Raw genomic sequence first — 25126 nt, forward strand, 5'->3', positions numbered from 1 at the left:
TAACATTTGTCAACAGTTTTGTCGTAGCGTCTGCTCCCTCCATCTCTCCCGTTCGCTCCGCTATCTTTCTTCCCTCTCTTTGGAAGTGGTACGGGTTGTGCCAACACGTGCACGTTTTGTCTCCGGCGACAGTTCCTCTGTTTGGCGGCGATAAGAGAAGGAGGCGCACACCGGGTCCGGGGTGATATCCCGACGTTCGCGTCTGCGTTTCAGCGCCGCCTTCGCAAAACCGCCCCAGTTCTGTCAGGCACACCTAAAAAAACGTATTTTTTTTCCCCCCTCGCCCCAGACAAATTTGTTGTTGTCGTTTTATTCTGTTAAGGGAATGAAACTGCGGGTCGCGGGTCCGGGCGGACGCGGGCTAAATCAAAGACATGGCAGTTCTCATTTATCCCAAATACCCCGAAACCCGCTCAGCCGCAGCAGATAACTCAAAACCCCTTCGCCACGACCCTGGCTTCCCAGGTCATTCAATCTCCCGCTCTCCTCGTTTGGTCACCTGAATGGCTTTCTGTGTATTTTCCTCTGTGAGCGCGTGTGTGTCGTGTGAAATGGTTTTACCGGCTGCTGCAAATCAAGTTTCCCGTGGTGTTTGCTGGAAGGTTTTAACTTGAACGCACAGGGCGAACCCACAAGGCATCACTCTCGACTCGCCAAAAAAAAAAAAAAAAAAAAAAAAAAAAAAAAAAAAGGCGGCATGTCTGTCTTGCGTCCTTACACAACCAATCGATCTGAAAATTTGATATACTAATTTGGTGCCGGGGAGAACTGTCTGTACATATTTGTGCGAGCGCTCTGTTTCTCTTGTGTCAGGTGATCTTGTTTCCCCATTGTGGGCCCAGATCAACCGGAACAAGGAGGAGGAGGCTTCTAAATGACCGTATCCCGAAGCTGACGGTGGGTAACACAGTCAGTTATTGATCCTTCTGTTACACTAAACCGGCTGTGGCACCTGCCCTCGCTTAAACCTGCACCATGCACCCTTGCATGAGAGTGGATGTGGCCGTGAGTAGTACTACGCATCAATATTTCCAGCTACGTTGCTCCGAAAAATGTGGGAGAGAAAAACAAAGAGCAAAATGTCAGGTACAGTCGAATGTCCATCAGTTGATTTCCTATAAGACCCCGAGAGCTTTCAGGGAGGGAACTCGAGGGTCCATTCAACCGTGTGCGAATGGAACTTCTTTTTCACACTCTCACGTTTGTGTTGTATTGATTTCTTTATCGAAAATATAAATTCCAAGTGTACGTACAACTCAGACTAGACTCACACTAGTATCAGACTCAGTATCTAAGCTGTCTGATTATACCATGTCTGAGATCCACCCTCTACCCGACAACCAATGTTCCTCATCATCCCTGGGTCTAGGAACTCTCAAAGGGCTCTTTTTAAAGCCACAAAAAGCTTTTGCATTTCTGCTGTTGTCTTTAAATCTTCATTTCCATTTTCATATCTGTAAAAGACAGAGTGGTTCTTGAGATTCCACTGAAGATTAAATAATCGCCGGCAATGCTGTGCCCTTTCGAACTGGCAGATAGTGGAACGCCACAAAATGATGGAAACTCCATTTTTGGTAAGAAACAATAAAACCTTCCAGTCTTTATCCTTAAGGCTGAACGCCAAGAGATTGGAGACTGTAAGGTCAATGATGAGGGAAGAAAATGTCAAACTCTTCAACACGACAAGGCTTCAATGCAGTGCTACAGGGTCACCAGGAGGTAATGCAAGGAATTTCCTTCATTTCAACATTTTCACCATCCCATCCATGTACAAGTACCACCGTGGATCAAAATGCGTCTCCTGCATTTAACCCATCAAAGTTCAGCGCCACTGCCTTGGTCAAGGGCAGTGGTCTGGTTGGTTTTATTCAAACTGCGTTGCAGTACATTGAGCATTTGATAATATACCATGAGGAAATAAGCCCTTACAGCTGTCAGTGTGCTGTGCCAACGCAGCTACAGGTGAAATTCCATCTCTAACTAAGGAAGTACAGCACTCTGCAAACTAAGCCTGTATGTGTTAAGAGTAAGAATCCAATATGTTGACTAATTAATTATATTATTTAAACATAGAAAGAATGCACAGTATGCCATGTGATAATGCCAATTTGGGACAAAGCCAAGTTGTGGAAAGTCAAAACACTCAACAGCATGCGCACACACATTACATACTTCAAATTGCAGCTAAGCCACCTTAACCAAGGCAAGTGTTTGTTTCCATAGAAATACGACTCAGTTGCCAAGGCATTGATCATTGTTGAGGCAAAACAAAGACCCCTTTCTTCCAAATTACTGGTTACTTAGAGCAAACGTCGAGGTTGCGTAGGCAACCACGGTTCTGAGGAGGGACCAGGTCTATTACTTGTGGCTCTGATCATCAAACGCTCTGCATTCACACCTGAAAAGGCAGAGGAAGTGGCAACGCCGTGCTTCCGTCCCGTCCTTGATGTTTATGCGGTGTGGCGACGCTGTGGTTTGAGCAGCCACACCTGTCCTGGGTCCCGGTAATTGGGCCCAGGATCAGTGTGGCTGTACACCTGTTGCTCATTGATAGATCTAATGAGCAGCAGGTAAAACCCCCATCCCCACACACACTCAGGAGAGGTTTCCAACCCAATCGTCTGTGTCTCTCTGTCGGAGGGCCCTGAAAGCGGCCCTTGGGTGGCGTGTGGAAGTGCCACAGTTTCCTATCACAGGGATTGGGATCTATTACCCATGGGAGTACCATTCGACCAAACACACAGTTGTTTGGTCGAATAAACCTTACCGATTGAAGTGTAGTCAGCATCTGGAATTTTATTCTGTACCGGATGCTTGTTCAACATTTGCAGGTCCAGGATCGGCCGGAAATTTGCATAATTTTTCGGGACCACGAAATACCTGGATGACGTTGCCCACAGACTCGTTGTTCACCCGCGCCAAGCCGCAGCACATAGCGGCAGCACCGGCTTGGTGGACAGGTGTGTAGCGGATTGGGCGTGTGCCTGTGCGTTCCGTGAACACGCCGACGTAGTGCACAATCCGTTGGCCGTGTGCTCGCACGCCCGCAAGTTCAACCCGTGGACCCCCATGTCCGATATAAACGCCCCTCGAGGCTGGCTTGAGGCGCCCCCACGGCCTCCAGCAGCCTGCTGCCAGCTGGGGAGGCTCTCCTCCTCGTCCGAGTCTGACGACTCTGCCTCGGCCCCGAAGCATATCCCCCGCTGCGGCTCCTCCAGGATGTAACTCGGGAAGTAGGGGTGGGTCAGCCGGGCTCGCACCAGGAGGAGTGGCGGCACCAAACGGGACCAGCTCCTGTGCTAATGCGAGCCGGGGGAGCGGGCTCGTCCTTTGACATCGCCCCTCAGCTGGCGTCCTCCTTGCGCCAGCACGCCCCCCGCCTCATGACAGTAGGCAGGGAGAGCCGAGCGCAGGCCGGCCACTCCATGGTGTCCTCCAGCATGCTGCCTACCCGGGCACGCGGCGCTGGGCCGATGGCGGTCGACTTTCTCCTGGCAGTGTCCGCAGTACTGATACGACCTTTTTGACCCCGTGACTAATTTCGGAGGAAAATAAGCGAGTCACGGAGACATAAAGAATGAATGTTAGAATCTACTGCCCCACCGAATGGTACTCAAGCTGGGGGCCGAGAGGTGAAATAGGCGTGGGAATACGAGAGCTGGTTGTGGATTCTTCTTAGGCAAAGTAAGAAAAGAGGAGGAAGCAAGGTGGGACGGAAGCGAGGTGTCGTCACTTCCTCTGCCTTTTCAGGCGTGAATGCTGAGCGCTTCAATTTGATTACAAGCGATTACACAGTCCCATGAGTAATAGATCGGATTCTGGACCTATCCAGTGATTTGAAATGATTACAAATTGGAACACACATACAAGGCCGCGCGCAATTAAGGAATGGGACCAAATGTGACTCCAATTTGGACTGAACATGTTCACATTCACTCCAGCAATTTGTTTAAAATGTATGTATTATGTATTATTAATATTATTATTATTATTATTATTATTATTATTATTATTAGGCAGTTGTGCTGCCTCCATTATGTGTTGCCTTGCATCCTTAATGTGCCACTGCAAAAACATTTTAACCAAACTACCTCTTTGTAAGGCAGCACAGGGTAGCAGTGGAAGAGTTGAGCGGATGCTCCTCCAGGTAGGATGTTATTATCAGGGGGTGCGGCCTTACGTTTAGCGGAGAAACAGTCCGAGAGAAATCACTGGCTGTCAGCTGTCAAAACGTGGCAGCTTTGCCAATGCTTCGTCGCTCATTTTTGAGAAACACTCACGACAATCACAGAGGGTGTGCGCACACGTGCAGGCCTCCCGTCGGGATGCTCTCACAAGTCATGCAAAAACAGACAATTATTTCCACAAAGAGGAATATGGAAAGAAACACACATGGGCAACACACCGAAACACACCAAGCAAACCCAATGCGTCCACACTGTACATCAGCGCGGCAGCTCTGGGTGTTGGATTCCGGACGGGAGGTGGAAGTCAACTTACAGCTGCGCCAAGCAAGATCAGGGTCTCCGGACTGAAGGACAGGTCTTTTTGTCCCTTTCGAAAAGGTCCGCACTCAAGTGTTTTCAAACTTACTTGTCAGCTCTGTTGAGTGAATGGTCCAGATAACACTGGATATAATGCCAGGGCTGTCTCAAGGTTTGGCTACGCCAAGCTGAGTAGTACAGCGCTGTTACGAGCGCATTTTGTGGCCATGAGAAAATAAGAAAAAAAAAAACGCTCACGATACTTGCGCATTGTTTGCATAACAGACTTGAGAAGAAGAATCCTTTTGTGGGGAAATTCTCTGCACTTCACTATCTGATCCCCGAGCTAGGCGCTGTACAAGTATAACTTTTAAACATTTTTTTTAAGTTCTGCATCAATCTCTGTCCAAACTGAACTTTCAAGCGACATGTTATCGTTCCCCTGCATCTTTGTTGTCAGGGTTGTGACAAACGGTCAGGATTTCCTCAGTCCCCATTGGTCCCCACTGATAAAAAAATGCAGTTGGCATCATATGAGCGTTTCTGAAAAAGGTGAGCACTTTTCAGCTTTTGAAAGTGCTCCGCTCTGCCAAAAAAAGAGGCAGCCAGAGGCAGCGCATTTCAAGAGCCGCCGCAAGGTCCTCAGAAAGCACACGCTTTTTAAAATGAATAAATCACTGTATGAAACAAGCCAATAGGATTTGTCGCAAAGTATGATTTCATAACGGGACCTATAACAGAAAGGTGGGGGTGGGGGTGTGTGTGGGGGGGGGGCATCTGCAAACAAGACACGTCTGATGGAACCTGAACGGTCTCGAGAAGATGCTCCAGTCTCACCACGCGGGAAAAGGAGAGCACTGTGAAAAAGCAACTCATGGTATGGTCTTCCACAATATACTACTTTAAAGGTTTTAAAACCAACAAAAGATGGACCAGCACGCAAAAATCATACAATACATGCGCACACATCACACAAAGGCAGTGAAGTACACTCCTTTCACGATGGCTGGCTCTGATCTAACGGGTTGAGTGGCAGATCAAAGCGGACAGCTAGAGATCGGTGATTAATTATTGACGGGCATTTAGGGAATTCTAATTGCTCACATGACTGCTGAGCAGGCAAATAGGGGAACCAGGGAGCTGAACACAGTCACAGTAGACTTCTACAGGTAAAGGTAAGCCATTAAAACACTTTATATGAGCTGTGTGTTCTTTGCAGGCTGTGAACAAAGCCCACAAACCAAACTACTACCATTACTAATATTACCTGTTTCACTGAGAGACAAGCTACAGGCCTGAGAGCTATAGTGCCAAAAAATAATTGAATACCCTGTTGGCAATGTGACATGACACATTATTGATTTGGCGTTTTGCTACAGGAGATCAGAAAACATAACACAAGGCTCCACCAGGGCCATTGCACATCTATTAGTGTAATTAGTAGGGATGCACCCATTGTGAAATTCTGGGCCAATGCCCCTTTCACACGTAGTTCACAATAAATTACTGGAATAACCTTTCCGGCACAGCTAAGCCGTAACACTAACGGCACGACACCTGTCTTGTGCATTTTCACATCACAATATCAAAAGATACATTTCCAGAAATCCAAACTAAGCCCGCCAACTTACGACATTAACCTACTATATTAGTGTTCTATTTTTTTTAAGCCATAAACACCGACTGAAATCAAATCAGAAATGTAGACCGACAGGTTTTGATAACAAATGACAGCTCAGTCATGGAATATAAGTCGAGCTTATGCCGGACCTTTGTATTTTCACAGGTGAGCAAGGGTGAGTGTGGGCTTCGAGTGTGTGAAAGCTTACATCAGAGCAGGTTATAATCAAAGCCAGGGCGGTTTTCACATTGATGTGTCAGTTGGTGTGAAGAACATGCGTGTGCGCGGGGATGTGTGTGGGGGGGGTGAGCGTATGTCAGTATGAATATCTAAAAGTTTACTCTGAAGTCTTTCTGCTTCACCCTGTGCTTTGAAACTTGCTTCCAGCTTCGGCAAAAGCCTTTTTATAGACACACGCTCACACACGGTGGCGCAGTGCATTGCACTGCTGCCTCACAGCAAGAGGGTCCTGGGTTCGATTTCCGCCTGGGGCACTGTTGGCACCGTGGCGTGTGTGTGTGTGTGTGCATGCATGTTTTGTGGTGTGGTGTGCTGTGTGACGATTAAAGATTGTTCTTCTGTTCTGTTGTTCTTCATCACGGTTCAACTATCACGCTAATAAGAGGTTAATAAACATGGTCATATATCACATTTACATACCAGCTGTCGGACAGGCGAGGCCACTGCGCACGAGGCCGCAAACACCTGCGGTTCCCTTGCACAAAAGCACTCGCCCGGACGGCAACGTTGACTACCCACACACCCCAAGGGTGGCCGCTGGAATTACTTAAGAAACCCTTTAAACATACGCCTGTCCATCGTGGCGCCATAAAAGTCACGACAGCGCTCAAGCTCGGAGCGCCGCAGCCCCGCACCGGCAGCGGAATTCCTACATCAAAGTGGACTTTCTCCACAGCCAGAAAATCGGTGCAAATCACTGGAGCACGATGGGAAACTCAGCCGACCCGGGGGTGGGGGGGTGGGGGGGGTTTAGAGTGATTACGGTGTAGAGTGAGAGAATTAGAGAGAGGGGAGTGTGAAAAGAGGAAGAGATATGCAGGTATATGTAGCAACAGCCTTGGGAGTATATTGAATACCATGTTTGCGTTTAGGTTTCCAAAGGAGACAGAAAAAAACTAAAAAAAAAGGAGACGTAGGAAGCGGAGAATTTGTAGGAAGAAAGCAAGAAAGGTATAAAGAAAGAAGCCAGGTGATTCTCCCTACCTCCAGGAGCTGCACTCTCACTTTGTTGTAGGCCTTCAGCCAACGAACTCTGGATGGGGAGCAGGGCGGAGGGCCGTCTTCAAAGAACCTGCACGGAGAGAGGAAAAAACAGGAGCGAGCAGATAAAGTCATCCAAAGGAAAATGTGGAGGTGGAGGAGGTTCTTAGTGAAGATTCAATTGAGCTCTGAAACAAGCATACTAAATGTAGTGAGTACATAATTGAGGTGTGAGGGGTGTGTGGTTAAGCATCCACACCTGTCTTGGCTCTAGGTTATTGGGCACAGGCGGCTGTACACCTGTTGCTCGTCAGAGCAATCAACAAGCAACAGTTAAATCACCCATCCCCACACAAGGGAAACAGCAGGTAAATCACACATCCCCCCCCACACACACACACACACACACACACACACACACACACACACACACACACACACACACACACACACACACACACACACACACACACACACACACACACACACACACACACACACACACACACACACACACACAGAGCAGAGGCTCACCCCATTGATTCCTCTGATGAGCAACAGGCGTACAGCCACCCCTGATCCCGGGCCCAATTACATAGACCCAAGACAGACACCACCCCCACACCACAATCATCGCCAAATCTTCTCCTGCTGCTGCCACTCATTCTTTGCACATACTGCGATGGACAGCCGACAGTTTACACAACAGTTTAATGAGTCCAACGTTGATTTGTGGTGGAAATTCACTGAAAAAATTCCAGAACCTAGAAGAACCAAGAAGCGTCACACTTCACTACTATCACATCAAATAATAAACGGTATTTTCTCTCGTTCAAAGCTCTAAATCTTTGCTGTTATCTACAGAATAGAATATATGAGAGTATATGAATATATACTCCCACTTCACATCGTAGTTTTACATCCTTTTAACATCTTGGTTTTATGTTAAATTCTAAGGATCCGGTGATCATTTTAATAATTTACAGACCGCCTAGACCAATTAATGCATTTAACCAAGAATTAGCTGAGTTGTTATCTCAATTTCTGTCAAAATATGACAAAATTCAGATTTGAGGTCATTTAAACATACATTTTTGTTATTGATTTTATGGAGTTTCTTGACTCTTTTAACCTCAATCAAGCAGTACAAGAACCTACACATTCGAAAGGCCACACCCTGGACTTAGTACTGTGTGGTGGTATTTGTGTGTCTGATCACAAAGCGATTTTATTCAGTGCGGTTTTATCCCAATTCTTTTTATCACTCACAACAATCCTGTCCGCCGCTGTGTTTTTATCTCTACGTCAGCGAGCAAGTTTTCTGAGCTTTTCAATGCTGCTGCTTTGCCTTTAACTGTCTTTTATCCAGATTTTAACACAGGGGAGCAGGTCTCCCATTTTAATGACAGGTCTCTGAGTGTCCTGGACTCATTCGCCCCGTACAAAGACAAAACGTCAAATAACACATGGCAGCCCCGGCTAAATGAATCCACCCAGGAACTCAGGACAGACTGTAGGAGAAATGGAAGAAGAGTGGTCCACACGTATTTTATGAGATCTGGAAAGACGCTATGCACAGTTATCAAAGAGCAGTTCAAGAAGCAACCTGATGCTGCGAAACATTCCAACCCCAGAATCTTATTTAAAGTGATAACCTCCGTCATTATCCCCCCGTCATCTTACTGAGGCCTCACCAGAGATGTGTGAGGAGTCTTTAAACTTTTTTGCGAATAAAGCTGAGAATAAGACAGCGGATGACTCCCCCTGACCATGTTCTACATGCCAGTAGCCACGTTGACAGTTATTTTAGCAATTTTTAACCTGTGTCACTATCATTTCTGTTTGAAATCCCACATGAAGCCACCTGCAGCCTTATTATTTTTATTCCCCACCACGTATTTCCCACCACATTTCTTAAAGAGGTGATTGACACAGTTGGACCTGGTATATTATCTGTTATCAATTCCTCGCTGGAGAAAGGTATTTTTCCTTCTGCTTTAAAACATGCTGTGGTCCATCCTCTTTTAAAGAAACCTAGCCTTGATCCCTCTGTTCTTAACATTTTTAGGCCCATTTCTAAACTTCCATTTCTATAAAAGGATTTAGAGAAGGTTGTATTAACCCAGCTTTTGGCTTTTATGTGTCATAAAAACATTTTTGAGAAATCCCAGTCTGGTTTTAGAGCTTTACAGAGCACAGAAACTGCCCTCCTCAGAGTAACAAGCGATATCCTTTTAGCAGCTGACAGGAGGGAAAGTGCAATGTTAATTATTTTAGATCTAAGTGCAGCCTTTGACACTGTAGATCACGACGTTTTAATTGAGCGTTTTAACACCTGGGTTGGCATCAAGGACACCTCACTTGGCCGGTTCTATTCCAACCTTTTAGAAAGACCCTTCGCGGTCTCCATAGGTAAAACTCATCCTCTACATCTTACATTACCTGTGGATTACCGCAAGGTTCTATTTTAGGTCCAATTTTATTTTCAATCTGTGTGCTGCCTCTTGGCCAAATTATCCAAAGACACAGTGTCTCTTTTCATTGCTACGCAGACCACACACAGATCTACCTTCCCTGAGACCTGGCGACCCAAACAGCCTCGCTGCGGTTGTAGATTGGCACAGAATTTTATCATAAATTTTATCTACATAACAGTCATGTTGACCCCATATGAGCCAGTACGCAGCCTCAGATCCTCAGGCGGGCGGGGCCCTTGTGGCTGTTCCAAAGTCTAGACTTAAAACTAAAGGTGACCGCGCCTTTTCTGTCAGGACCCCTCGACGACCTGCCTGAGGAGATACAGCGGCGGAATCTGTGACTTATTCAACTTATCACTTTCTCAAAACCCATTTTTATAAATCTCCTTTTATGTGATGTCGCCCCCTTTCTTTATCTATTTTATTTATTTATTTTTCCCTTTTTATTTCTATTTCTTATTTCCATATTGTATCTATTCATTTTGTTTATTGATTAAATGTATATAAATGTATGCATTAAATTCATGACCTGAGCACTCTGCTTTTATTTCACCTGTCAAAGCACTTTGTTAACTGTGTTTTTAAAGGTGCTATATCAATAAAGCTATCATTATTATTATTAAATTATAATTATTAAATCTGAGTCTTAAAGTTCAAACACACCTGGTCTTGCTGTCCGGCTTGTCACGGTTATCGAAAGCTGGTTTGGGCAGGATGAGCGAGGAGTCCTTCAGGTCCTTGTTGGAGCCGGGCTCCGGGAGTGGATGGAGTTCCTTCTCAGCCTCCTCCTCCTCCTCCTCTTCGACCTCATCTTCCTCATCCCAGTTGGGCTGGTGGCCGTGAAGAGGGGGCCGCGGGCCGGATGGAGGGCAGGGCTCGGCCTCGCGACGCTCCTCCAGCTCCGAGCTGAGCTGGGAGCTGGCCTGACTGAGGTTTCCAGATGAACCAAAACGACTGCTGTCTGCCGGACTGTTGGTGGGGACACGGCAAGAAGCAGGGTGTTATCTTGTTTGCCTTCCAGTTTTGAATGAATGGTTTCCATAGATTGCAAGGAAAAACAAAACCGGGGAAACAGAGGAACTCTGCATGGTATTTAGTACCACTCTAACCCTCGAGAAACAGGGTAAAGGAAGGGTTGCTGGGGATCAACAGAGGGATTCCGATAGATCAGTGATGCTCAACCCGCAGCTCTTTTATGACAAGTTGGGGCTCTTTAAGGTAAAAAATCAAAGAGTATTTCAATAAATTCATTCAAAACAGAGTTTCCCGTTAGTCACATCCACCAATGACCGCTACCAGAGAGAGCGCATCTATAGAGATCTGTTTCCCGGTAGTGATCTATGATCCGTAACCTGAGTGATCAACGGCTGATCACCTGGTTTCCACTGGCAATTTTAGTATTAACTATTTGTATTTAATTATATTATTACCCTATATAAGAAATAACCTGGAGCCGCAACTTATCACCGGCCCAGACGTGCCACGCGAGACCACTGTGTCCAAATCCTCCATCAGCCTCCACGCTACAAGCACCACAACAGCCTCCATGCAATTAGCAAATAGAAAAAAACAACTCTCATATCGTTTTTTATTAAAGTCATTTAAGTGCGATATTCCAGAGGACATGGCATCTACCGCTGCAGCTGCAGCAGACATGCACAGTAGAGTTTGGTTTGCCGTCTACCGTAATCCATGTCAATGCAGCGCAACCTATTCTAGCCTCTGTTTGCAGTGAGACTGTGGGAAACCAATCTTAGCAAAAGATGGTAAAAAAAACATGGTAATAATAATATGGAAATGGTAATAATAATAATAATAATAATAATAATAATAATAATAATAAATTATAATTGTTGCATACATCATGCTTTTCACTCCTTAATAAGGTATTACCTGTAGCCTTATTTTAAAATGCATAATGGTTTGATGGAGGGAAGGGACGTTTCAGAAATGTAGCCGTTGCGAAAATATTTGTTGTGAATGTGGCTCCTGAGCTGGGAAAGGTTTAGTACCACTGCTATAGATCCACAGATCTCACTAAACCAGTGGAAACGTTCTGATGTTCATAGCAGGTGTTAAATACCCACACGATTGAGTGAGTGTGACTATTTGTTCTCTGGAAAAAGATAAACATTTGTTCGAGATTCAATGCATTCTGTAGAGACAATGATTAAATGCTGTCCAGAAAATGAACTATGTCTCCTAATATATTGGATATTATGATGAAGTTTGAAAGCTGAATTTGACCTGAATATTCGGCTGTAACCAAAACATATAATATATTTTAATAGTTTTATTGGTGTATTCCATTGTGATGGCAACCATCTTAAGATTAAACACTGTTTCATACTTGCATATATACGTTGAATAAAATTATGTATATTTTTATATTTATGTTTCCTCCAAATTGGCAAAGTATTGTTCCAATATTTTGTCACACTGCTTGTGTTTTCCTCCTAAAAGAGAGAACTACATTACATTTAGCAGACGCTTTTATCCAGAGCGACTTACAATTGTTCAATCACCGACGGACGCAGCCATCAGGAGCAATTAGGGGTTAAGTGTCTTGCTCAAGGACACTACAGCATGCTAGCAGGAGGAGCCTGGGATCCAACCAGCAACCTTTAGATCACTAGACCACCAGCTCTACCTCCTGAGCTACCATCCCCAGAACTGTCCAACAGAACTGTGTCACTAAATGATACTTTGGACCAATAACATGTAACACAGCATTTGATAGGGATCTACATCTTATCATAATGAAGCCTCATTAAATGCTTAATGATGGTAAAACAGTGGGGGGTAAATGGTCTGTGGTTCACGGTGGAGAAAAAAGGATGAAACACAGGCGTGACTGGTGACCGCTGTGCAGCTCGGCGTTTAAACCCTGTTGGCTGAGATATCTAATGAGAGAGGTGTCTCTGTTCCATAAAGAGGCCTTGATTTACTCTGCCTTGGGAAAGGGCCAAATGACTTCCCACTGTTCCCTTTTATTCCCGCGTCCAGCCTGCAACCGCGCCAACATAAATCTCCTCCCCCCCTCGATTCATATAAAAACAAATTGGCCGGCGCTGGAAGACAGAACCCTGCAGGAGAGGGGGGTTTAGAACGGGGGAGGCGGACAAGGAGAACGGGAGAAGGGGAGCGTTGGTGTGCAGCCCTCAAGTGTCAAAAGCAAATAAATAAATAAAGACCGTCGGCTTCTCTAGACGCGGCACTTCCATCACTGTCACGGTGCCCATTGCTGAGGTGCTCTCACCACAGAATGGATAGTAGACAATATATTTACAGGGCATAGCAGCAGAGTTTTATGATTTAATCTCTTATGGTTGTTATGATTGTATTTATAATACCACATGTTTTACTCAAGGGCTTGTAACTACAAAGCCCAGTATGTTTTATTTGCTTAGCCCAAGTATGAGCAAAAATATTAAAAAGTTCAGTCAATTTCAAAATTAAAGGACGGAGGACCCAGGAGCTCATTCAAAGTCTTCCCCCAGTGTTAGCAAATAGGTTTAGATTAAATCATAGTAGCACAACCTTGAAAACCAAAGATAAATTTGAGATGAATAAATACATTTGGTAGAATAAATGACATAGCATGTAGATCATTAATTATAATTAATTATAAACTACATATGATTTAAATTCTATAGAATCGTACTGTGTTGATTTTAGATTTTGTGACATTATATTGTTCGTAGGTAAAGATTGAAAGGCACAAGAAAGGACTTGCAGAGGAGACTAGAGGGAAGTGGATACCACACTCAGACCACAATACTTAAAAGTGGAATCAACACTGCATGGAAGGAAGGAGAAGGGTAGGGCTACAGGTTCTCTTCTACAACAGCATGATAAGTGACCAGAACATTTATCATGTCAATTGTACTAGCCTTTTTGTGGATTCCTTCTTCAGCATGGCCTTTGGCTGCTCAGTGTTCTGATCTGCAGTGTGTATTTCAGGAGGGGTGTCCTCACCCTCATCTACCTGCGGTGGCGTGACTTGAACATGGGATTTGTCAAAACTTTCCGCCAGGGACACTGCCTCAGAGGGGAATCCGGATTTTGCTGACTGGGCCAACGTGTCACAGCTTCCAGTTTTGGAAGTTTCAGTTGGGCCCTCTGTGTCACTTGCATCCGCACTGCCAGTCGCATCAGAGCCGAGAGAACGTTTCTCTTCCTCCGGTTGAGCAATCTCGTCTGTGGGTTTCAGTATACTTGGCTGAGGTTGGATCGTGACTACGGGTGTAGGAGACTCAGGTTTTGTACAGTCAGAACCGCCGAACATAGATCCGAGTTTCATTCCAAACACAGAGGCAGCTGATGGTTCCTCCTTTCTGACTGGCTTGTCGTCCTGAAATATACCAACCGAGAGACTTTTGAACCCAGAGAAGATACCGCCGTCTGACTGTGGTGTCGCTGCTGTTTTTGCAGCAGGGATTGAGGAGGAAGCAGAGGAGAAGAGGGATCCAAAGGACGAGGCACTATCAGCTGCTCCTGACATGAAGGCAAGCTTGGTACCAGCCAGACCCGGTATATCAAACGCGCCTTTGGGTTCTGCGGCAGAAGCGGGTTCAGCTTTGTCCGTTGCTTTAGAATCCTCCAAAATTAAAACTTTATCACTAAGTGCTGCTTCTGGGTCGGGCGATGCAGCTCCCTCCACAAGCTTAGTCACAGAAAATTCCTCTGCCTCCGTTTTGTCTGGACGTTCTGCCTCTTCCAATAAACCTTTTTCAGGCACCTCAGATTCCTGACTAATCCCAACATATTTTTCATCAGAGGAAGCTGCATTCTCAGTGTCTGCTTTTACATTATCTTCAGGAGCTGTTTCCTTTGCAGGAGAATCTGTGTGATCCCTTTGCCCAATCTCAGTTATGATCTGTTGAGGCTCTTCTGATTTACTTGTCTCTGGCCCTCTGAATATGCCAAACAAGTCACTAGTCAGGGATTCTGTGGGAAGGCCACTTGAAAGGCCAAAAAATGAGCTTTTCTGCTGTTGCTGCGGCTGACCAGTTGGGCGAGGAGCAGGTGATGATCCAAAGAAGGAACCTGGTGAGCTTGAGAAAAAACCCCCACTAGTTGCTGTCTTGCTTGGGGCACTAGGTGCAGAAAACATAGACATGAAGCCTGAGAATGGAGCTGGTTCTGGTGGCTTCTGAGGACCTGGCTGCCGTTGTCCTGCCATTCTTGGGCCTCCCATTCTTGGTCCGGCCATTCTTGGCCCGCCCATTCTAGGTCCTGCCATTCTTTGTCCTTGTGAACCAGGGGGCCTAGCAATGCCTTGTCCAGGTGGCTGATATTGTGGGGGCGGCCCAGTGAGCCCAATTGGAGGATCAGTCGGAGGGCCCACAGCTTGAGATTTTCCAATATCTAGTGGTTGGGTGACAACTGCTATCTCCTTGACGGTTGATGTGACCGCTTCAGAGAGTTTGTCTTGTGAAGTGTACTTGTTGCCATCTACAACATCTGAAGTTTCACTGGTATTTTTTTCTGACATTGGGTGACTTGGTTCTGTGGTAGAAAAAGCCTCTGGCTCAGAAGCTGGTGTCAAAGACTTCTCAACAGGTTTCTCAGGTTCTTCATCCGCCGCCTGTTCATCAATATCATCAATCTGAGTTTCCTCAATGGGTTGACCTGCTTCTATATCTGTTGTCTCTACTTCAGGAGCAGTTTCCACAGCTTGATCTTTAACCACACCGGATTCAAAGTTTGCGTCTGGATCATCTGCTCTTCTTTCTGGAATCATTTTGTCTACATCTTCTGGCACTTCTGTTGCCTCACGGGATATAGGGTCAACTGTTTCAGACCTTTCACAAGTGCTCTCAGTTGCCAAAAACAGCTCTTCTTTTTCAGAGGTCAGTTCATTAGTCTCCACTATTTCTTTTTTTTCCTCTGGTTCTACAGCATACTCAGAGTCTCCCACAACCTCAGGTTTCAATGTTAGCGACTCTTCAAAGCATTTCCTTTCTGACAGCTCATTTGTCTCCTTTAGTACATCTTCATCAATAACTTTGGCTGGTATTGAGGCCTGTTCTGAAGACATAAGGTTTTCTAATTGTGTGTTATTCCTTGTCTCTGTCTCTTTTGGAGAATCAGTTGATAGAACTGCACTTTCAGTTTCTTTCTCTCTAATTTCCAAAACGGAGTCTTGAGCATCACCACGTTCCTGGTCGGCTTGGAGTGGTTCTTCGGCTGACAATGAAGGTGCGGGCTTGGAAGGTACAACTTCAATTTCCTGTGTTTCAGTACGCTGATCAATATGCTGTATTTCACTAGCTTTTACATCATCTGAAATGTCGCTCGTTTCGGAAATTGTTACTTTCTCAGGAGAAATGTCCTCTTTTACAGGAGCAATGATGTCTGACTTTGTTTCAGCTGTTTTTTTGTCTTCCATGAAGGACATTCCAAAAAGCCCAAAACCAGTTTTAGGTTTGCTTTCATCAGAGCCTCCTTCAAGTGAGAACACTGAGGGTATTTTAAAAAGACCTTCTGAATCCAAAGGTTTAGAGTCCACTGTTTGTACTGCTGATGCTGGTTGGCTTTTACTGCTAAACATAGAGAAGAGTCCTTTTCCTGTTGACTCTAAGGCTCTAGGTTCAGGTGGAGGTCCTCTAGGTCCAGGTGGAGGTCCTCTAGGTCCAGGAGGAGGTCCTCTAGGTTCAGGTGGAGGTCCTCTAGGTGCGTGAGGAGGTCCTCTAGGTCCAGGTGAAGTCTGGGCACTTGGTCCTCCAAACATGGAGAACAACCCTGCAGCAGGGGCTTCTTTAGGTGCATCTGAACCAGGGATGATTCCACCAAATATAGAAGTGCCAGTTGCAGGTCTTGGAGAACTTGCCATTTCATGTACAGGTGAACCACGGGGACTTGGCGACTGCTGAGTGCCAGGACCCCCAAACATTGAAAATAGACCTTTTCCTGGAGGTTCTTTTGGTGGAGGACCTCTAGGTGGCATACTACTCACAGTAGGACCTCTTGGACCAAGGGGTGGTGGAGCAATGGATCCACTGAACATGGAGAACAAGCCTTTTCCTTGTGGCTCTTGCTGGGTTTGTTGTGCTGGCACTGGACCTCTGGATCCGGGTGAAGGCTGTGAATTTGACCCACCAAACATAGAGAGCAACCCACCTCCCGTGGTGTCTTTGTTAGAAGAACCAGGAAGAATGGCATCAAGTATTGATGTTCCAGTTTGCGAAGCGGTCTGCTGTGAAGTTATAGCGGCTCCTCCAAACATTGAAAATAAGCCATTACCTGGTTGTTCTTTAGGGGTTTCACACTCATCTTTAGATAGATCATCTTTAGATGCTAAAGTCTCTTCTTTAGGAGCTGTGATTACCTCCTCAGCTGGCTTAACAGGACTGTGCTCAGTGAATTCCTTTTCACCTTTATCGTCATTCGGCTGAACTTTCTCATGTGAAGCAACTTTTATGATGTTAGATATGTCATTATTAGGCAACTCATCAGCAGATTTAACTGCTTCAGAGTCTGCTACTTCTTTATCCTTATTGGCCAATTCTTTCAGAGGCTGAGTTACTTCTGAAGATAATGCTTGTGGAATTGCACTTTCAAATGTATCTGATAGCTCCGAAGGTCTGGCTAGTTCAGAAGGTGTTACATCTGTAACATTGACTTCATCCTGAGTGGAAGATTTGTCCAGATGTAATGTTTTATTATGTGAAGCTAGTTTCCTAGATACAGAGCCATCATCTTGGGAGGACATTTCACTCGAAGATTGTGAAATTACAAATGCTTCGGATTGAACTTTAACTTTGTATTGGGGATCTTGGGTTTCACCTTCGATAAAGGAGTCTTTCCTGCTAAGTTGTGATCTAAGCTCATTATTCTGTTCAACTTTAAATGATGTCAATGTAAGAGGATCCTCTGATGCTCCAGGTGGTTCCATGGCACTGTTTTCAGTAGTCTTATATTGCGGTATGTCAAATTGTACACTGATTTCATTGGGTGCAGAGTCCTCACGGTGAGAATGTTTTACATAATTATTTGTAGGAGCCTTGCAAACAATGTCAACTGGTGACTCTGGCATACTTGAATCACTGAGTTCATATTCGCTTAGCTCTTCTGGCGAACTAGCAGCAGAGACGAAAATGTGTGGTAACCTAATGTAGGGTCTTGACTCATTTGAATCAGTTGTATCAGCAACTGGAGGTTCTCCAGAGCCACCAATGCCAATATAGATTGACCTGGGCGGATGGATTTTCTCTTGTTGGGGGTTGTCTTCAGAGGAGACCTCACCAGATATAGCTCCAGGAATTTCCGGCTGAATCGCTATGGATACAGCTTGCTTCGCATCTTCCAAGGTTTGCAGCTGTTCTTCTTTCTCTCTTACAACCTCAGCTGATTTTGTGGTAATGCATCTATATGTAAAATCTACTGCCATCGTAACAGGTTGACAGGATACTGGGATGAGATCAGGAGCCGTTGGCACATTAGAGGCTTTAAAGGATAATTTACCAGAGGAGTCATTTAAGCTTGTCATAGGTGATGGAATGCAGGGCACTGAAGTTGAGATGTCAGGAGTTACAGTGGGTTGGCCTACAGCAGAGGAAGAGGTAGTTTCTGGACCTGTTATATGTCCAACGGATGTTAGGATGGAAGACACACTATATGTAGATACCATTTCCTTAGCGGTAGTTACTGCAACATGGTCAACAACAGCAGTCTCCATTGGAGTAAATTCCATTTTGTAATCAGCGGTTGTAGCAAGATTTTGAGCAGGGTGGGGCATGGCCATAATTGGTTCGCTTGTGGAAGAGCCCGGAGCAGATAAACCACTGAACCTTGAAATCAAAGCTTTGACAGAGGCAGTATCTGGTGATGACTGACTAGGAGGTATTTGTGAGCTTAGTATTTCAACTCTCTGATCCAAATTCAAAGATTCAGTTTTTACTTGTGCAGGAGATGTTGGCCTATATGTTGCCAAGTCTTGTGATGTGGGGCCACTAATTTCTGATATATCTTTACCTGAATATTTAGAACTTAATGGTACATTAGGTGTAGCCTGTTTCTGCACAGTGACAGGGCTTTTTCCATATTGAATTGACACTTTACTAGGATCCATTGCATTAGTTGAAACTGTAGGTACAATGCTTTGCATTTGCTGTAGATTCCAGGGCTGTGGGGGAGGTGCAATTTGGGAACTATCATGCACATGCTGAGAGGTGGAATAAGGCATTGCCATGGCTTCTGTTTCAATTGTGCTTTCCTCAAAACTCCCCATACTGTGGACTGTTGGCTGTTTTATGAGAATCTTTGGTCTAGAGGGCATGGTGTATGGGCCAGTTGTATCTTGTGGTTGCAAGACAGGGATCATTGGCTGAGCTTTGTAGTAGGCAGGAGTTGTGTCTAACACAACTGCGCCATGTTGCTGCTGTGGGATTGAATGCTGTGTTGGTAAGTGAGCCAGACTCCAAGGCATTTGTTCAAGCTTATTGGAAGCAGTGGCAGGTGGACAACTGACCTGCTGAGCACTGTCTATTGAGAAGGTCATTGTTGTCCGGCCCACCATAGCTTGGGGAGTAAAAGACTGTGGCTGTGCATCATCTCTGACCTCAATGTGAGTGGCTGGAGGTATTAATTGCTGCACATACTGAATATTACTTAGGTTGAGGAATGACACCTGTGGGGAAGAAAGGTCCACAAATTCTTGATCAGTCTGTATCATGGCACTTCTTTCTGGAACATCCACAGTTAGGTCAACAATACATGGAAGTGTTTTCTTTACAGATGACCTTGCAATGTTCCTTCTTTCAACCACCCCTTTTGTTGGCTTTATATTGGTAAAATCTACTGGCCTTCCATCTGGTGGTTCAATGGAACTGCTAGAAACTCTGTTTGTTTTGGGACTCTCTTTTGCAGAGAAATCCATGGGTTTACTGTGTGGCGGGTGGCTTTCATACTGCAAATACTGAACAGTAGCTGAAAATGCCCCATTTCTGTGGTATGTAGTGATTTGCTGATGCAGTGTCTCAGTAGTTTTGACTCCACTCAGAGTGGGCCTCTCTTGCATACAATCCTGGACTGATAAAACCCTTTCTTTTATTTGGGGCACTTGTTGATTGCAGGTTGGCTCTACTATTAATGCTACACCGACAGAACCTTTTCCTTTAAAGCTCTGCCTGTTCACGAGTGGTACAACACCAGTGTATGATTGCTCAGCAGGTCGTTCCACTTGTGGTTTTGGTGACATATCCAAAAAGCCTTTAATGGAGTTAGCTGGTGCTGACACTGTCTGGTATTGTTGCATGGAAGTAACTCCAGTAGATGTACACCTCAGAAGCCGTTGTTGTGCCAGATCTTGCATTTTCCCAGTCTGTTGCCTTTTAGGCTGCTCCTCAGGCAAAGGTGATTCCACAATCAATGCGACCCCAACAGAGTCTCTTTGAGAACGTGCAGAGGCTGAAGGTCTTGCTCTCACCAGTGACATTGGATGTGAATAATTTGTTGTTGTTTGTGGATAAGATGCCTTTGCAGACATATCCAATGTAGCTTTAATAGAGTTTGCTGGGGCTGAAGGTTGGGAACACTGCTCAACACTAGGCTGTGACATCCTCCTGCTCTCATTTACATGGGTGCCAACTACTGGAGTGCATCTAGGGAGCGGTTGATTAATGATAGGACTCAGGGACTCAGCTCTATTAAGCGATTGCAGTGCATTTTCTGTGATTGTTCTTTGCAGCTGACTCTGACATGTTTGCTCATGCGGAACTGGTTCAACTACAAGGGCAACGCCAACAGAATCTTTTCTAGCCACTGCTCGAGCTGTTGGCTTATTGACAAGTGCCATTGCTGTCATTTGACATGATTCTGAATCATCTTCTAACATGCTTTTGGATGGCCTGGGTGACATATCTAATGCTGCAGAGGAACATGGCTGATAGGCTAAAAGAGAGGAAGATGTCTGCAAGGATGACTGTCCCGCAGAAGTCATACCACAAGGTGTGCTCTGCAGAGTAGTTTGTTGGTGTAGGTCAGGCTCTGGTTGATCTCTCTTATTTCCAAAGCTGTGCGATGCGGTTGAAAGAGTCCTAGCATCGCTTAGTGATTGGTTTGTACTATCAAAAGGATCTTCAGAAGGTATATCCACAACTAGTGGGACACCGACAGACTCTCTCCTTGCAAGTTCACGAGCACTTGGCTTACCCTTCATTAGTGGGATAGCATCAACAACAGTCTTGCTAATTTCCATTTCTAGAGCATCTTCAGACAATTTCACAGCAGGTTTTGAGGACATATCTAGAATAAACTTGACTGCATTAGCTGGCATTGTTGCCTGCACAGGACGTGTTGAATTTGGCAGGGATTCTGAAGAGTGAGATAATAAAGGGGGTTCTCTTGCCAGCTTTAGTCTCCTACTACTAGCGGATATTTGCTGGCTCCTAATGGAATCTCCTATTTCAGTATCTCCATCTCTAATAGTCTGAAATTGAGCCCCAGTATTTGTTTCCGTCCCAATATGCTCCAGTATTTGTCCCTGTTGCAATGGCAATTCAGTTCTACATGAAAGATCAATGGATCCATGACAGCTAAGTCTCTCCTTTGAATCCTCATAACTTAAAGGTTTACTTTTTGTTAATGACATTGCCACACTTCCACGATTCTGTGTGACTTCAATAGTTTGGTGAGGCTGTGCGAAGGGAGCTCTTGTAGACATGTCTATTGTGGCTTTAACTGAATTAGCAGGTGCTGTTACAACCCGAGATGGCTGAATAGATCTGTTGGACAGGTTGAAGGGAGATGTCCGAGCCAAAACTGATATTTTTCTGTCAATAGGTACCCCCTCACTAACTGTGGGTATAATAGATGGTGAGCCAGGCTGCATTTGCATCTGGGCATTAGAAGGGGAGTTCAAATTCTGTCCCTGTGCTACATGTTGTCTCACAACAGGGCTCACTAATGGTGAGGAAGGTAACGACTGGTTCTCAGCAGACCTTTGTAGTTGTTCCTGTGATTTTACTCTAGGGGGACTAGTATCATTAGCCTTGAAGGATTCCTTAATTGAGGACTTTCCGGTTAATGACTTTAAATTTGTATCTGAACATGCTGATGTTTTATCAGAAAGTGTCGGAGATAGTTTAGGGGTCATGTTTGCTGCAACCCGGACAGAAGTTGTTGCATTGCTTTGATATGTCTGAAGAGTTACAGCAGTCCTATGAGGCAAGGGCGGTACCTTGCTGTGAATTGCAGCAGAGGCATTTTCCACCCTGATCTCTGGAATCGATGAGCTCCTTGTGTCGTATTCATCTCCTATCCTAGAGCTGGAGATAGGGGAGACGGCTCTCAAAGGTGAAACACCAGGGCTCCCTTGGGATGAGAGAGTCTTTGTTTGTTCTAAATCAGTCCAATCAACTGCATCCTCCTCACCCTGCTTTCTCAGATCCACTGCTCCAAGTGGATCTACATCTGTCAAATCACTTTGCTTCTCAGACTCCTTCTGTTTATTTTCATTGAATCTTTTAAATTTATATTTGGTAAAGTCAACCGCTTGATCATGTCTTTTTTCTGGCGATTCCAAATTGGCTTTGACATCTGTTGCTTGCATCACTTGTATATTTTTTTCTTTCTTGATTCTGGCAGAAAAATCAAGTACTCTATTGATCGACTTGGGGTCTAGCGGAGTGCTACAATGCTCCCCTCTGCAGTGAATTTGTACATTATTGTATGTCTCTGTGGTATCATTCAAAATATGTAATTGTGGTGTCGGTTTCGGAGATGAACCCTGTGGTTGTTGCCCGGGTGAAGGGGAAATTTGGTTTGTCTGTAAAGAACTGCTGGCTTGGATGATTGGACATGATCCAGTGACAGGGCTCTTACTTGCCTGTGGCACCACTGCAGAACTCTGTGCTTGAGATTGTTGTCTAGCAAGCTGGGGCCTCTGTACTGTAATAGACATGGAATGAGGAGCTGTTGCCGATTCAGTGGGAGAAAGCCTAACAGAGCCTGTCTGCACAGAGGGTTTTGAACAGGTTTTACTAGTAGTTGGCAATGCTGGAAGCTTCCTTGCAGGCTGTGCAGGCAGCGGAATTTTAGAGGCAGACGGGGTAGACTCTTGGACATTTCTAGATGATGTGGAGACCTCAGAAGGTTTACCAGATACGGATGTTGCTGAAGCAGTACCTGAGAAGGATTTTGTTGGAACTTTGCCTCTGCCAGAATCAGATGACCTTCCAGCAATTCCTCCAATATCTGATAAAATAGAGCTTTGTTTTGGCTTTTCTAAATGTTTATCATCTCCATGTCCTATCATTATCTCAGGAATTGGGGAATGGGGTTGTGGAGCAAGTTGTGAATATGACCGTGGAGAGGCACTAGTTATTGTGGATAAGGGTGAGAGGACCTCCTTGAACCCCTGGTTCTTCCAGTATGGACCGCCATGATCACCTTTTTGTGTTTTCAGTGTCAGATCAGCAGCTTCCAGAGGCTCTTCATTATAACCATGACCATTCTGTACCGACTCCATTTTTATCTTTTTCAGTTTGTATATAGTGAAGTCTACAGGCTGTTCTGCTTGGGAAGATATGGACTCCTGGAACATCTGAGAGAAACACTCTAAATTCATGTTCATTATTTTATCGCCCTTTCTAAAAGCGGAAGTAAGGTCCATAGGAGCAGGCAGTAGCTGTCCATTTTGATGTTCATGGTCAGAATTCCAAAAAACATTCTCCTCATTGCAGAGGGGGATCTTAAAACCACACAGGGTGAGTTTGTCCTTTTCTTGATATTTCAAAATGTTAACAATGTTTTCTGTGATATTTCCAAGTGTTTGCATATCCCCTGGGGCTGCACAAGCATAGAGGTGTCTTCCAGCTCTGTCTGTCAACAGGGAGTAAATATAGTCCTCATCCGTGTAAACATAATACCCACAATCCCCTGCCTCTGCTGGCCACCACATGCCTTGCTCCAGCAGAGAAAGCCACTGTTGATACCACTCAGGGTCCTCAAAAAATATGTCATCATTGGCATTTCCAGATATTCCTATGGACCTACTTAAATCCATAGCACCACGTGTTAAGTCCATTGGACCCTTTTTGGTGGCAAGTTGTTTCAAAAACTCTGTCGCTGATTTGAGATCAAGTTCTTTTTTATTTGTTACAGCATCACTGTGGCCATTTTTGTCAACCACGCTTCTGAAGTCAGCTGTGCTATGCTCACTCAGGGACTGACATCGACTCAGCTTTGTTTTTGTCTTCACTGTGGCGAGATTAAGAGCACCAGCTCCAACTATCCAAGGTTGTTTGTTTTTGTCCTGATTATTTAAATTATCACAGCTGCTCCATGGCTTCCTGTCCCTGCAGCTCATATCAAATAAAACAATATCTTCATCAGGTTCTAGGAAACCATTACAATTTTCAAACAGGGTCGAGCCAGTATCCCTCCATGGATGTGACGGTATGTTGAACTGACTAATGTCCATCTGTTTTGGATTCAGCCAACCTCGAGTTTCCCAGGTGGGTTCACCCACGGTTGGTGGCATGAAGCCTTGGATTGCCTGGTAACGCTCCTGCACTTCAGCAGCAAGGGCTTCAGCAAGGGCATAATCGTTGAGCTGCTGCCAAAGGACAGCCTCGATGAGGCACTGATGCTCATACAGCTCTGATGGAATGACACCATGCTCTGCAAAGTTGTATAAAAGATCTTGATAACCATACTCCTCTGCTGTGCCGTACAACAGCCGGTGTATTTCCTCAATGTAGCGTTGACTGGGGGAGATTGTAGGATCTTGCCTGATCTGAGATGGTTGAGGTTCAGTATGATGACTAGCTGTCAATGTCTGGCTGTCAATTGTTCCATTTTGGGTCACTATAGTGAAATTTGGCAAGGTAACTTCTTTAGTTTTTGGCAATAAACGATCAAGAAAACTTTTTTCTGTTTCCTTAGCAGCAGTTACTGGATTGCTGCCATCACTGGAGCCTGTTTTGAATATGCTGGATAACAAACCAGGTGATGTACCACTTGTGCTGGTCTTTGGTTCTTCCTTTCTGGGCTGGAAGATTGGTGCCTGCTGTGTTTTTGGTAATGGTGTCTCTGCCTCTGTAACACCAAAGAGGTTTGAGAGAAAACCTTTCTGTGCCTGGGCTTTTGAATCTTTGTCCGCTGCAATGTCCTGTGAAGACTGCAGCTCCACTGGTTTGGTTCTCTGAATCTGTGGCTTCCCCTGACCTACACGAGCCTGCTGCTGTTGTTGAGTTGGCTGAAGATTCTGACCAGAAGGCGGTGAGGGCTGCTCATCAGAGGCTGATATTTTGTTTAATAGGCCAGACAACAGTCCCCTTGATTCAGACTGGGGTGGATTTTGCCCTGGTTTGACA

At 45.1% G+C, this 25126-nt stretch overlaps 1 protein-coding gene across 1 annotated transcript in view; it reads right to left on the bottom strand.

Annotated features, from left to right (window-relative positions):
* Positions 1-3343: 3343 nt before the first annotated feature.
* The window catches only part of LOC307232682 (protein unc-13 homolog B-like), a gene marked incomplete at both ends in the record, with an annotated part of 79824 nt that continues 58041 nt past the window's right edge, over positions 3344-25126 (bottom strand). The window contains 3 exons of the mRNA XM_080003782.1: positions 3344-3535; positions 7330-7417; positions 10467-10772. Of these exons, the coding sequence (XP_079859908.1) occupies positions 3344-3535; positions 7330-7417; positions 10467-10772 (586 nt within the window). The remainder of the gene's footprint in view (positions 3536-7329; positions 7418-10466; positions 10773-25126) is intronic.

This window comes from Zeus faber (assembly GCF_960531495.2).
Source record: "Zeus faber genome assembly, chromosome: 7".
Taxonomy (NCBI): Eukaryota; Metazoa; Chordata; class Actinopteri; order Zeiformes; family Zeidae; genus Zeus; species Zeus faber.